The sequence below is a fragment of the Montipora foliosa genome, chromosome 12, assembly GCF_036669935.1.
Source record: "Montipora foliosa isolate CH-2021 chromosome 12, ASM3666993v2, whole genome shotgun sequence".
Taxonomy (NCBI): domain Eukaryota; kingdom Metazoa; phylum Cnidaria; class Anthozoa; order Scleractinia; family Acroporidae; genus Montipora; species Montipora foliosa.
Window position 1 is genome coordinate 11,415,547 of NC_090880.1, and position 15,000 is coordinate 11,430,546.

Consider the following 15,000-nt stretch of genomic DNA (forward strand, 5'->3'; position numbering starts at 1 on the left):
ACAAATACAGCTTTCTCAATATGATCGGTGCCAAACTCAGCGACCAAAGGAATTCAAGTAATTCAGGCCGTTTCAAATCTACCAATCAGGATTTGAACCGCGGCGGGCTGCGGGCCACATAGAGTGGTCTGCCTGTGGTGCTACTAATTTTTCTGTATCTTTGAACTCTCAAACAAACTGTTATTTTTGTTATTTTGCAGTATTGTCTCCCAAAGTTGCTGAAATGTTACCCGGAAAGTCTGCAATATCTAGTAGAGCATCTTCAAGACAACACTGGTAAGAGTGTTCATTCAGAGCTGCGTAAGTAATTGCTTACTAGAGCACACCGCTAGACATTCTGGAAGCCGGTTATCATTGACAGTCATTAACTGAAGATGTGGGAAAAGGAACTTTGTTAGCATTACTTTTTGTCTCTCAGTAGTTGGACGGAGAGGATAGAGCTTTGTTGAGAGAATTGATTGCTTTTTGATCTCGTAGACATTTTTGAGGAAGTCCGTGTTGGTATTTAATATAAAAGGCAATGAACATTTTCCATTGTCTAACCAGATATTTCTTTACGTCCAGGAATGAGCGTACATTAGATGCATCCCCCAATTTTGATATCCAATACGATGAAGTGTCTCGTCAAGGCTGCGAATTTGCTCCCTTATTCCAAAAATAACGTGTTATTTTTAGGCTAGGGTAAATTTAGTTGTTTACAAATGTTCTTTACTTAAGTTCAGGAGAGTTTTGGGGGATACTTTGGGACGTTGAATGTTTGCATTTGTTGACACCAGTAATGTTGATACGTGTGGGGGAGAAGAGAAAGAGTACACTTTGTGGTACTTATCAACTGAATATCAGCATTCATCAAATTTAACACTGACATGCATTTCTGAACATATCTGTTGATTCTCGATGCATAAGTTAGCATTCGGACTTTTCTCTGTGAGTGTTTTTAAAAGACCGATATAAGAGACTGAGTTAAGGGAAATTGTAGGACTTCATGTGCTGTGCAAGGTCTTTGTTTCGTTTTAACTTGTAATATTGTTCCAGACATAACTAGAAATCTTGGGACCCTCATAACATGTTTAAAGACAGCCCGATCCTCAGGATTAATAAGTTTTGAAAAGAAAAGCCTTAAAGATTTGACTATGGAAAGTTCGTCCCTGTGGTGTGGTGTTGTTCCGGTGGAACTAATGAGGAAAGCACTGTGTCACTTAGATGATCAGGTAAGACCACCCAGTTCACAATTCACAAACGTTATTAAACCTACGAGGTTAACTATTTCCTAAGCTGTATTATCAACCTTTCGTAATGTTAAGCTTTCTCCTTTGGAAAAACCCAGCTGAGGTGCACGTTTCTTATCACTTCTTTTTCCGTACGTTTACCGGGGAGATTGAACATACCTCAAGGCACATCATGTGATCAGTGGAGGAAAACTAAAGCAAATATAGGATTACACACGTTTGGCACAAATTTTACATGTTTAGTTTTTGCAGTTATGGCGGGTAAAGGTCAGTTACTCGATGTTTGAGCCAATCATGTTAGCTCTATGTCATCTGCATTCCATCTTTCCTGAGTACAGAAAGTTCAAAGATATATCAAATATATCTGCCCTGCTAATTGCCTTTCTCGCAGTCGGAAACTGAATTGCCAAAGGCGCAGCGAGGGATACGTTTTTTCCAAATGCTGGCCGTGTGGCAGGCACTGATATTTCAACAGAATTAACTACCAAAGTGTACGTGCCTTGAAGTGGTATATATTCTTGTGCAATCCGTCTGAGTGGCCCGCACATGGACAGAGAAAAGCTTCAAGTATTTCTCTGTCCTTGTGAGAACCCGTTTCCATATCTCGGGCTAACATGGAGGGCTAGGTTGTTCGAGAGCCGACTAACTTTAATCCAGTATTATCGTGAACTTTGGTTTCATTTTTTCAACTTTAAGGTGAAGGTTTCTCCTGCTTATTTTCGTTTGTCAAGATTGACTTCCTCTTATGTAAATTTTTGCCGAATATCAGCGCTGAACAACATTTGGGGGTAGAGAAATAAACTCCTCGGTTAATTTTTAATCTGGAGTTAGCACTAAATGGCTTTTGAACAACCAGGCCCAGATCTATTGCTTGGGAATATATAGCACTTTAAGTTACACTGATAATTAAATCTGTTGAGTACTGAAAGTTGTTGACCATTTTGAAAACTCTGCTTGTGCAGATTCGTCTTGCTGCCCTTGGATTGCTCTGCGAATCTCCTAGATCAACTGAATCAATCAGCGAGTTAGACTTACAGCTCTTAAAGATATTTGTTCCTGCTAACATGAATAATCAGTCGCCCTCCTTCCGGCAACAGGCTGCAGCGCAGGTGAAAAAGGTAAGCAGTTTTTGCACACAGAATTACTACTTCACACGTCGTTTTACTAATCTAGTTTCTCTAAAAGGATCTTTAATTATACCGAGGACCGTGCACTAAAAAACGATAAGAACTTTTGAAGAATTTAACACATAACAACAAACTTAAGGTGGTTCCCTAGCTTTGCATCGCGGAACCCTACTGCGCATAATTTATTGCGCCATTGGCGCGCGCATTATCTCGCGCACATTGATGAAATGGCGGATTTTCATTGACGCTAAGCTAAATCTGTCAAGGAATGGCTATTTTCTCCTAAACGAGCATGGTTAGACCCTCCCCAACCCCCCTTTTTAATGGTGTTATGTACTCATAATAGGTACACGGAAAACGTATTTTAAGGAGACAAAAAGTTGGATAGTAGAAGTTGTAGTATTTAGATAAAATGACGTGACACTGCATTTGAGCACTCAGACACTGAGTGTGATGTTGCGGTCTAATTTTCTTACATTTTTTTGCAAGATCGAGCAATTTGAAATCACTTTACTGAAAGATTTTAGCCCGGACAAACAAGTAGGCTCAAGTTTTCAGTAATATTCAGTTGCTTTTGCTATCTAAGAACATTTTTTCCGGTTGATCAAGTTTCGAACGCTTCTTGCGGAATTCGGTAAAAAAGACTTGGAATAAACGGCATGCAGCACGAAAACAAGAACGGTGACGCCATCTTTTTATCGCATTTTTTCAATGTTCTTTGCATGAATATCAATTGTGCCAAGTTTGACAAAAATCTGGATGGTACGTTATTTTCATGCGAATTACCTTAACTGAAGGAAGGAAGAAAGAGAGAGGAAGATCTAAAGGATTGTTGGCCAGGGAGTATTTGAACTTTGAACGTTAAATGTTCGGAAGCGGCTTGTTACAAACTGAATAGTGTTCAGTTCAATAAAATTAACAACCCAGTTTTAATTTTTTTTACATTTCAATTGTTATAAACAGAATCTGAATTTGTTAGTATTTTTCATTCAAAGTTCTTCCTGCGATTGAAGGAGTGCATCAGGATATGTGGCAAAAATACAAAGCACGGAAAAAACATTCATGAGAAGCCCTTTATTGATCACCAACTTGCTGTTTACAAGGTAGTTATTTGTTTTTATTTGTTAAAATTTAATTTAGGGAGGACAACATAATTAACAAAAGCAACATGCTGACACCGCCTTCTTGTTTCCTTGGACAAGAAGCTTTGCTTTTCACTGGCTCTCTCTGGGCCCAATTTTTCAAAGGCGATTAACACTAATCCGCGATTAAATACCAACCAAATCCTGTCAAAAAGCGGTAACAATTTTAGGTTGAAGAAAAATAAAAGTCCAAGTCAATATTGAAGGCTACCAAATTTTGTGGAAACTTCTATTGATCAGAAAATAAACTGCAATTTCAGTTTCCAGTAATCTTAGATTGACTTTGATGGTGCTTTGAACAACTAGACTGTGATGTATAAATAGGTACCGCTGAAGGTCACTCTGCGATACACTAGCTTCATGTCACCTGAAATTTGGATAAGCCTGGCCGAGTGAGTGATACAATAGCAGCTCGTTTACGATTCACCTTTATTTTGTGTAAGCTTTAATTCTGTACAAGAACTTGCCTCTGGGAACCAATAAAATGGACATCTGTAGCTTGCTACAATGATGCATCACTCAAGATTGCCTTTTGGGTTGTTGAATTACATCCACTCGCTTTTTGGCTGTTAATTGTCGGCATGGTCTCCTTTTCCACTGATTTTTATAAAATAATTAGGATAGTACGCGTACTCTCATTGGTCAATAGCTGTGTTTAGATGAGAGTATGGAACACTGCTGTGACATCACACGAATTTTGATTGGTTATGTATTGTCAGACGCGCGTTTTGATTGGTTGGTAGGAAATATTAGCGTGTGTCAAGAAAATCTGTTTCAATCAAGTAGTAAAACAACCAGCATTTTCCTTCATTTGTTGAATTAACTTTGAGAAATATTTTAGAAAAGCAGTAGAGGACTTTTTTCCGTATTTCCATAGTCAACAGTTACGCAAGCGCGAGACGCAGTCGAGGGTTTGCATAACTGTCTCGACTACTAGCAACTCCCTCTCGTGTTTAGATGAGGGTATGGAAACACGGAAAACGTCCTCTATTGCTCAAAAAGTCCATCAGCGTCAGTAATGTTGTGCTGTTTGTAATAAATGTAAATTCTACAGATTTTGAGGTTGCTGTTATATAAAAGAGATTAAAATTTGTGCGGAGTTTTCAGAAGGAAAAAACAAAAGCTAGCTAGCCCAGAAAATGTTTGTTTTATGTTGTACGCCTCGAAGATAAACTCGAAATACAAATACACCTTGGCACCACAAGCAACGTTTTCATAAAAGCATCTCAATGAAACTTCAGTGCCAAATGTCATTCAGGTTAAGACTCTGCCACTGACAATATTTCGAGAGCACAAAAGTGGACAATGATCATCAATGAAAACATTTTTTTCAGGAGTTTCTCGATTGGTTTTGTGGATTTCAATTCGACTCGCTGTTTCCTGGAGCATCAAGCACCCGTCGGACAACAGCGTTAAGCAATTTGATGCTGATCAAACAAATTTTCAGCTGTACAGAAAGCGCTGGTATGTGTATTCCTTTTTGGGTAGTTGAATTGTGATACATTGTGAAAATAATAATGATAACGATAAGGACAATGATGATGATGACAACAGTGACAAATAATTAACAATTATTGGACGAGGTTGAGCAAGATATCGTGATTTGTTAGTGACGAGCAGATCAATTATTTGCCGAAGCCGAAGGCTGAGGTAAATAATTGACCTGCGAGACACTGACAAATCACCATATTTTGCGATAACCGAGGTCAATAATTGTATTATCATTCGATCACCGAGTTTGTTTTTTGTTTTTGTTTCCGAGGAGCCGTAAGCGCGCGCTGCCTTGCAGAGTCGAGTAATGGCACCAATCGATTGGTTTCTTTCTCAGCATAATTATATTTGTAGACTTCAAATTGTACTTACAGTCAAGCGTTCAATAACACTAGGCATCAAAAAAGCTGAAGAATTTCACAGTTTTCAAAGCGTATCCCGACAAGTGAAGCTTTTACAGTGGTGTAAAGCTCGCCATGCTTTGTTCTGGCTTCAGCATAAAATATCTTCAGTACATATGCATTCGCCAACTTATCCTTCGCGTCGATGACACGAGTGACTCTTCGTCTACCTTTCTTTCCTTTAGATACTCTCGAAATACGTTGAGTGCAACTTTTGTTCCTTTCTTAGTATTCTCACTGTTCTTTCGATCAACTAAAGATGTCGAATCATTCTCTGACAGCTCGGGGACCCAATCTGCCATTTTCTTACAAGATCGTGATGTCAACTGCGCATGAGCAGAATATTTTTTTGCAGCAAAACACTTATTTGAAGGCAGTTATTTGCAGGTCACGTGGTGGGCTCTCAACCAATGAAAAGGGAGGACAAAATACATGGAATGATAAATGTTTATGTTTGAAGTGCGGGTTGTAAAGTTAACGAAGTTGAGAGAACTAATCCTCCCACTTAACTGGTTTGAATGAATTTTTCAGATACATGTCTATAAGACACAATTGCTTAAATTGGTCAGCTAAGAAAGGCTAGTAATTTAAAGACGTGAACTTTTCTTACTCTACCATTACGTACTTGATCAATACTGTGGTTATTTTTGGAGGTAGTCATTTCCAGTTGCTCGTTATGTTCAGTGAGTCTTGCGATCATGCTTCTGCCAGTCTCATCAGTATAATTGGCCTGGTAGTCGTGGCATGCATGTGATCTTGTATATGCAGTGCTCGCATTATACAAGATCACATTAGTCGGTTTTTGTCTTTGTTTATCGGATCGCCTGGTTCATCGTTGTCTTTGACGGTAGTAGCTGCATGTCGTAAGGTCATCATAGGTCTGTGAGCAATGTGGATGAATAGGCTTGTAAAGTGCCTGTGATGTTTCTCTGAAGTGCCTTTTATGTACGGTACAGTTACTGCGATGATTTTTTTAGACGGATCTAAACGCCAACGACGAAGGTAATGGCAGCATATGGGTTATTTTTTTAGCTTTGTGTGGGTAATTTTGAGTTGCTTTGCGACTCATTTCCTTCTTAAGGAGCCAAAGCAGTTTCAATTCTTCTCCTTTTCTTTCAGCATCCCCTAATGCAGATAGATTTGATATTATTGAAGTCTTCAATCAAGATGGCATTTCCGTCTTGTTGGGTTGTTTGAAAGATTCATACGAACATAACAAGATGATGGCTTATGACCTTCTGAAAGCTGTGCCTCCTCATTGTCTTCCATTTCAGGTTTGTAGGCATGTCAACCGGTATTTGTTGCTCTTACCAGTCGTTGTAAAACAAAGGAGAAAAAACTCATGTTTTGTTTGCCTGGTAAGCAAGCTGCAACAACTGCTCGGTCTTCATGTTTAATTGATCCACCTGAACATTGTTGTCGTCCATGCACAACGGTTGAACGTGCTTCGAAAGTCTGCATTTTACTTGAAACAATTTACAGGAGAACGGTGACTGTCTTTTCGCATGCTTAATTTGGGTTAAAGAGGAACCGAAGGCAAAAAAATAAGCATTTTTTATTTACACTTTTGACCATGCACAATAATGTTTTCAACTTTTTTCTGGCATATCCGTTGTTTTTCCACGTAAAAAAATGTTTTCATTCCGATTTTCGGCCATCAGCACTGCCACTCAGAATGGAGGAGTCAGCGGTCATTTTTGCAGCTTATGACGTATGATATGGGGTACACATGCGAGAGCGCCCCATATAGAAGCAGTGTTTTTGACTGATGTTTGTCGTGAATATTGAGTCCGCGAAGAAACAGCAAAACAACGAAGAAAATATCCACAGCAGCACTTCTTTCTCTTGATTACGAAATCTCTTTTCCCCATACCATACGTCACAGCAGGGTTTTTTAATTTTATTTTATTTATTTTTAGACAAATTAAGTAACAATGTTTTACAACAATGAACTACAACAAATTAATTATTAAGAAATTAAAGATTGAAGGGTGGATTTTTATGATAAAACGCCTTACATTATAAATAGCCAAAGAGAGAGAGACAAACAGACACAACAACAACAACAACAACAACAACAACAACAACAAACAATAGAACAGACGAATAGGCTTATCGAAATGGTATGAGCACCCATTTCTTTTTAAAATAGTCTTTCGTGTTTTTAATTTTCCTTTCTGTTTCGCACTTGAGAACAATTTTGTTCTTACACCCAGTAATTTCTGGATTAATTTGGCTTCTTCTGCAGTCCCACAAAAACAATATCCCAACGATAACAAAATAATTGAGTAAATTAAGTAAGGGTATTGTTGCGATATTATTCCATATAAAACATTTTCCAAAGAGAGGTGTACCCGTTGATTGGATAAAAAATGCCATTAAGACTCAAAATCAGTCCAGAAATGTCTGGAATGTGAACAGTGATAAAAAAAGTGGCTTAAAGTTTCTGACTGAGCCTTGCAAAAACTGCACAGATCATTCAGTCTAAAACCGATTTTCTGCAATTTTGTGTTAGTGTAGAGTATAGAGGTAAGAACTTTGTATTGAAAGGCCTTGACGTAAGATTCAAGGGCAACACGGTAAGGTAAAATAAAAAATAAAAAATTCCTATGCAGTGTATGGACTACGTAGGGTGGCTGCGCTTTCTATCCAACAAGAAGTGTATAATAATCTTTTGATTTCTTTTCCATTACGTCAAAGACGTTGTATTCCGTCACAAATGTGAGGGCTGTTATAGACGGAGACTTACAGGTGCCTTTTAAATGGGGATGGTATAGAATGACGAAGGCCGTCCCACTGCAGAAAGTTAGTTTTCTTTATAGTTTTTGAGAATATGAAAGTCACAGCAGGGTGCTGATTTAGTTTTTGAGCCCGCACTGAAAAGGCAGAAACAGCGGGAAAAGCCCAACTTCGAACGTTCCCGTGGAAGGACTAATGAATGAAAGAAAGGCTGTAAAGATGGATTGTGATATATGCATACACTTTTATATACAACTTCGTTGCTATAACTTAAACATGCCATCGAGGGCATGCTCGTAGTATTTATAATAGCAAGGTGTCCAAAGGGTCATGTTAACTGTTGGGTCCAACGCATTTGGTGTTGGATGTTGCTTGCATTTCTTGTATGTTTTGGCTGCAATGTTTCAAGCTTTAGAGCTAACCAGTGGCAAACAGAGAAATTTTTTTTTCTCTGGCTAATGTTATCGTAACCCAGTTTATTTATTTGTTTATGTTAAGCCTGAAAGATATACATGGACGTCATTTGGAAACTTTAATGACAGACAGGATCATTGTGTTTTGAGCTCTGCCAGTTGTTGTTGAAGAATATTGTAAATATGTCTAGTGATAATTTTATGAGGTCCATGCATATGACGAATTGGATTTTGCTTTCAGGAAGAGGTTAGTCTTTGTGAGTGGATAAACATGGTTGACAGGTTGATTTCGAGTCCTCGTGCAGTTGATTCATCAAGTGCCGCCATGTTTTTGAGACTTTTTGTGGAAAGATGCAGCATTCCTTTGAAATTCAACATGAATATAACCGCATCACACGTGGACGAACACAAGGAACTACTGGAAAGCGTGCCATGTGTTCAAGCATTCAGAGTGTTGGTATACTTGACTGATTTATTAAAGTCACACTACTCAGTTGCCTCAAGAAATTTATCCTTGATCGGTATTCAAGCGCCCATGCATGGTGTATTGTTTTGTTTGCGATCAATCATCGGCTCCACCTCGCTCAGGTAAAGTCTTATTGTTTAATTATTCCTAATGCTCAGGCGAAGTTCTGATTCGTTTACCAGGGTAACATATACCAAATACTATACTACAATGTACCATTTCATTAATTTCGTTCTGTGCAGCTTAGAGGGACAATTTTCTTAGCGGAACCTAGTTTACTCATCAATTTTTCACGAGTCTCTATTATAAAAGCTAAGAGGGCGCCACTCCTGCTAGGATCTCTTCGACCTTCTTCGAGAATCATCGAGTTGATCATCGGAAAACTAAGTCTCTTTTAGTTTTGAAACGTTTCTACTTTTCTATTCCCGAACAAGCCCCTTCCTTATTAATATGCCATTTTATGTAATTTCAATCCATCTACCATCCGCTTTATCCATAACTGTTTACAACCGTCAAGAAATAACGTCTGCGAACTAATTTCATCCTTGATAACATTATCAGTTTGTCTGTAATTGACCATTTTGATGGGGAATAGGGATGGCTTAGTGTAGCTCTTGCCTCCCACCAATGTGGCTCGGGTTCGATTGCGGATTCGTGGACATATGTGACTTCACTTTGTTGTTGGTTCTTTACTCTGCTCCGAGAGAGTTTTCTCCGGTTTTCCCCTCTCCTCAAAAACCAAACATCTCTAAATTCCAATTCGATGGGACTTCCCTGAAGAGTACTTTCGGGTGACTGGAGCTTCCTGGGTAAATATCAAAGTGATTATTATTAATTGCTTAAAACTTTCCAGATAAGTTTTGTTTGTCTCTGCGTTCATTCTTAGGTATGTTGCCGCTGACAAGCATTGGCAGAATCTCATATCGTGTCTTGTGGAAGAGTGTTTGAAGACAGCTAATATCGTTGCACCAGTTATTACCAATGAATCTCCTGAGGGTTTGACTGCAGATGGTGCTCAAGGTAATGTTTCTGAAAGCAGCTCTCGTAGCTTGGGCAGGCAGAGTGGCTTAAAGGTCTGACTCGAGAAGGTTTGCTTTGACTACAAGGCCCCTGTTATTCTGGAATGCTGCTCAGCCCTGTCCTCAGATGCAAATAGTCAATAGAAGCATTTAGAGCAAGGTATTTTTGGAGAACTTCAAACCTCAAATCGCCGTTTGGGGTCCAATGTTTGCAGCTGGTTTTGAACATTTAGCAAGACTTGGCCACCCATGTTTGGTTTTTGCAAATTTATCAATACCTAATTTTAAACTCTACAATATTTGCCTGAAAAAAGCTGAAACTGAGTTTGCATCGATGAAAACCAAAATATATTGTTGTAGTTTTCTTGCCAATGACCACTGAAGTGGAAGTGCATTGAAGCTATTCTTTCTTGTTTGCAGCTAAGGATGGAGAGGATGGAAATGGTTGTACGTGTGAGCTAAAGTACTAATTTAGATTTCTACCCATTTTGACCAAAAAACAGCAAATTAAGCATGACAATGCCCCTTTAACAGAAATGCAGAGTAAATTAGCTTTATTTTTTGTGGCGAACAGAGAATTAGATGCGTGGCGATTTTGATAAGCGTGACAAAATGCTCTTCTCCCCAACTTCAACATCACTCGCGTCTGAGAATATAGACAATTAACGTCACAAAGTGCCCTCTGAACTCCAGTCCTCAAGTAAAGATAAATAGCTTCATTTACTTTCACCACGATATAACGCTATCCCTTACCCTTCTTTCGTTGCTAGAAATTCTCGGTTTTCACATGACGTCACGACCGCCATGTTGGTGCCCTAAACAAAGAAAAGGCGGCCATGTTGGTGCCCCGACCAAATCCTCCGCGAATTTAACTCTATTATTATGCAAATGCTTCCTTTTGTTTTCGTCAAAAAACATGGCTGTTGATCACGTGAGTGAAAACCAGCAATTGGTAGCAAATGTTTAGACTTAAAGGGGCACTACGTGTTTGATATCCAATTTGGGTGTGCTTCTAATTACCAGCATTTCTAGACATCATTTGGTGAACAAAGCTAAAATGTAAATATCCCGTAGGGATTCTTTCGCTGCAAGGGAAATGCAGATAGCTTTTTGTGGCATCAAAGAAGAAGCACTTAATTAATGTTAAGTTATGTTCTCCCCTTCCTGATTGGTCATTTGTCATTTTCCCAGCAGAGAACATGTCATTTAGTCAGTGTATTTAGAGTATCTTAAAAAAACGTCTTAATCTGCTCAACTTTTCTTAGTTTTTTTTAAATAGTTCTGGGAAAAGATAAATAATTCAAGTACAACTAGCGCGCGCTTGGTGTCCAATTACAAACTGTCCTGTTAGTGCTGAAATCATGGCTGTTGATAACCCGTGAGATTCGAGAAGTAGCAAATTGCCCATTTCAGTCTCTTTCTATTCGAACATACACCTTATTCCAAAATGGCCGCCATTTTAGTATTTCTTTGTTTCCATGTAAATTGGCCCTTATGGCCTCGTTCAAGGTTAAATTTTCTTTTGAATCAGATGTATTCTCAAGGGGATTTTTGTTCTTTTTGCAGAAGCAGAGGAAGACTTCATTGAGATTCCAGAGCAGTTTGATGATATGTTACAATCAAGTGCAATAGACGCGCCTGCTTCACAGTTGCTGTTAGTATGTTGCTGGCGCACTATGAAGGAAGTGGCTCTATTATTGGGAGAATTGTCCGAGAATGCGCCATTACAAGTTGACGAGATCAACGATGGATTGCTCACTGTAAAACAGGTCATTAAGCAACATTTTTCAAGTTGCAGTGCGCGAGCTTATCAGTTGTGTTTTCCCTTGTCCAAAGAGTCTCAGGAAACGAACCTTTTCCTTTTCAGAGCGAAGAAACTAGAAATGTAGTTATTTGAAAGGCAGAGGAGCGCACTTTTTTGGTTTACACAAGATATTGGCAGTGAGAAATTAAAGAGAATGGATATCATTATAAGAGGAGTCTAATAGAAGCGAGAAAGATTATAGCCGATTAGACCAGTGTATCTCTTTTGCGATTGCGTAGTAACAGCATCACACAAAGGGGGCCAACAATGCCTCATGGATAGAGTAGCTTTCATGTATGAATAGTTTTGCTTTCTTTCGAGCACATATAAGTTGCATTAACTCAGCGAATCTAGCTGCCAGTTACCCTAAGGCTGTGCTAGTGAGAGGCGTAAGTGTATTTTTGCCATTACGTCATAAACTGCTTTATTGTTTGTGTTTTTAAGGACAGTCACTTTGTTACACAAGAGAACATTGTTTTGGGGCTCAGTGGTTCCCAGCTTATCCGCGCGCGCGAAAAACGTGCTGCGGAAACAAATTCAGTTTGCGTGCGTTACAGAATCAGAAAGTCTTTTTGCTGCCCGGGTTGCAAATTTCGTTTCCCGGTTTTGCTACTTGGGTAGTATTGTTTTTGCAACAATGCTTTCCTCCTTTAATGAGGCATTAAAGAAGTTCTGCATCGTAAACCAGTTTTTGACGTCATCTGTCCATCCTGGGTCAAATGACTATTACTTTGCCACCTTTTACGATTCCCGTAAAGTAAAATTTCGAGAAGGGAAAAAAATAGATATTTCAGGTGTAGAGATTTATCCTAAAGGACTTCTCTGTCCAAAAAGTCTAATTGACCCAAGTTTCAAGCCCTATTTAAAAAAAGACGCCTGTTTATTTAACTGGAGATTGTCCTATTTAATGGTCCACCATTACTAACTTTAAAATCTTGTGAGAGTTGAATCGAGGATAAATGACTTCAAAGACTCGCTAGTTTAAGAATGCAATGCGTGTGTACGCGGCCAAATTAATATCCAGCATGGGACTTTGGGGCTTTTAGACTTTATCATTCGTGTTTTACATATATAATAAGCCGCATTTGCACACTGAAATTTTAAACTGGTGAGTGAAGACCTCAATTTTCCTTAGATTCAACCCTCTGAAGGCCTGGCCAAACGCTCGCAGCATTTCAACGCAACATCTTGCAACATTGTTGCGTGATTTAGCGACTTGTGTTGAATGGACTGGCCAAACGCACGCAACATTTCGCAACAGGGTAGCCAAACATACGCAACATGTTGTCCCCAACAATGTTGCAAGATGTTGCGTTGAAACGTTGCGAGCGTTTGGCCACGCCTTGAGGTTCAATCGCGATCGGTCAGTTTTGAACGTGAGTAATAGCGAACTGTGAAATTTAAAACGTAAACTCAAAGTAAACACCCTATGGATAAAAATCTAAGCTCGAAATTTTGCCATTCTGATGTTGAATAAGCACACTCGATTTTTTTTTTAATCATAGTAGCATTTTTAACAACCAAAAAACACGTGCCATTGTAATGTATTGGTTATTTTGTTGCAACTTGCGTTGTGATTTTTTATTTCAGCTGCAAACAGTTGGTGTATTTTTCACCAAAGTACTGCTGACTTCGAAACACAGAGGTGCTTTTGAATTAGCATACACTGGATTTGTCAAACTGTGTACTGTGGTGTGGAGGTAGGAGCATTTTACTTTTTCTAGTTGCCATAATAGCTGCATTAAGTTTTGGATCTTAACTAAGGCTCTTATTTACAAGGCTTCCTCCTTTCCGTAAAGACGTCGAATTTGTTAAAGGATTTCCTCTATTTTAAGGCTTTAGTAAGTTCAGGAAGTTTGTCGGATAAAGGAGTTTGGAAAATTCTGGAAATTTGCTAATGAACCCTTTTCTTCGAAAAACAAGCCGCAGAACTAAATGTTTTGTAAGAAACACAGTTTACACGATTTTCGAGTAACGTGACAAAGCCAGGACGAAGTCCAAAACTCGACAGCCATAAAAATGTTTTTTTCATAGCGCAAGTGCACTGAGCTATCAAGCTACTGCACAGGGATACCATACTTTGGTGATGTAAGGTTAAAGTGACATGTACCGTAACTGGCAGAAGGCAAGCAGTTGGCTCTTAAGAAAACGTGGTAGAGTTGAACAGCAGTCCAGCAGCTGACAGATGGGGATTGAAAACCCAAAACTCTAAACCATGCCGCCTCCTTTAAACGTAAACAGAGAGGCACTGTGATTTTGTTGTTGTTGTTGTTGTTATTTTACAGTAGTGCAGTAAAAGATCTTCGTCAATTGCCAGAACAGTGGCTGCAATCTCTGCTGGACGATCTTACAAGCGCTACTCCATTGCAGGCCTTGTGTGGTACAAGAAGAAGTGCCGGTGTACCATTCTTTATTCTGGTAAAACATTGGCCCCGCAATAATATGGAGAATTTACGTCAACACTATACGAACATTTTAATCACAAACGACTGTGTTGAAGTCTGTCTCAAAAAGTCGTTCTTTAACATGAACGTTTTGACTCAATTGTACCGTCTCTGGTCTCCTGTGGAAAGACGATCACAAATTGAATCAAATTCTGCTCAAGAATTTAGTGAGCGTGGGCACAGGACGGAAAAGGCTTTTTTTATCCTTAAGAATCTGTATCCCCGTTTTTCCAGTTAAAACGTCCTTTTCGGTAACTCCCTTGCAATGGCTCGGGGTACCTTTAAAAATACCAAATCAGTGATCTGTCATTAAGTTCTTTTATACTTAGACATCAAGCCGAGTATCCACGTTTGGTCAAGCTCAGTTTATTTACGCAATTTCGTTGTTGCTTTTATAGATACAGACTGATCAAGCAGGGTTTTTTTTGCAATTTACATGTTAGGCTATTGTCACAACTGAACCGTGCGCAGCTGGAAGGGCTTGCTTTAAAAGAGTCATGACAGGTAACAAACCAGTCTTTACACATGAGTCCAAAACTAAACTGAAAATTGTTATATGATCAGCACAAGAACAAACGAGCATTTTGTTTGGTTCATTGCATTACGGTGTCATTAGACGAGAGGAAAACAAACGTTTCCAAGCGAGTTCCATTCAGTGAATGTGTGGAGAAGAAGACCAGCTGCTGTTTTGCCAATGAGTGTAAATCAAGAAAAAGTCGAAGGCT

At 39.0% G+C, this 15,000-nt stretch overlaps 1 protein-coding gene across 4 annotated transcripts in view; it reads left to right on the forward strand.

Annotated features, from left to right (window-relative positions):
• LOC137979055 (tRNA (32-2'-O)-methyltransferase regulator THADA-like) overlaps positions 1-15,000 on the forward strand; it is a 94,978-nt gene that overhangs the window by 59,336 nt on the left and 20,642 nt on the right. For 3 of the 4 annotated variants that reach the window (XR_011118253.1, XM_068826220.1, XM_068826221.1), the window contains exons 19-30: positions 201-276; positions 1,036-1,211; positions 2,192-2,347; positions 3,352-3,459; positions 4,833-4,962; positions 6,510-6,664; positions 8,784-9,130; positions 9,895-10,028; positions 11,594-11,796; positions 13,422-13,531; positions 14,117-14,249; positions 14,719-14,779. Coding sequence is in view for 3 of the 4 variants with exons in the window: in XM_068826220.1 (XP_068682321.1) it covers positions 201-276; positions 1,036-1,211; positions 2,192-2,347; positions 3,352-3,459; positions 4,833-4,962; positions 6,510-6,664; positions 8,784-9,130; positions 9,895-10,028; positions 11,594-11,796; positions 13,422-13,531; positions 14,117-14,249; positions 14,719-14,779 (1,789 nt within the window). In the remaining variant the exon portion in view is untranslated. The remainder of the gene's footprint in view (positions 1-200; positions 277-1,035; positions 1,212-2,191; positions 2,348-3,351; positions 3,460-4,832; positions 4,963-6,509; positions 6,665-8,783; positions 9,131-9,894; positions 10,029-11,593; positions 11,797-13,421; positions 13,532-14,116; positions 14,250-14,718; positions 14,780-15,000) is intronic. The other variant, XM_068826222.1, reaches the window with a different exon arrangement.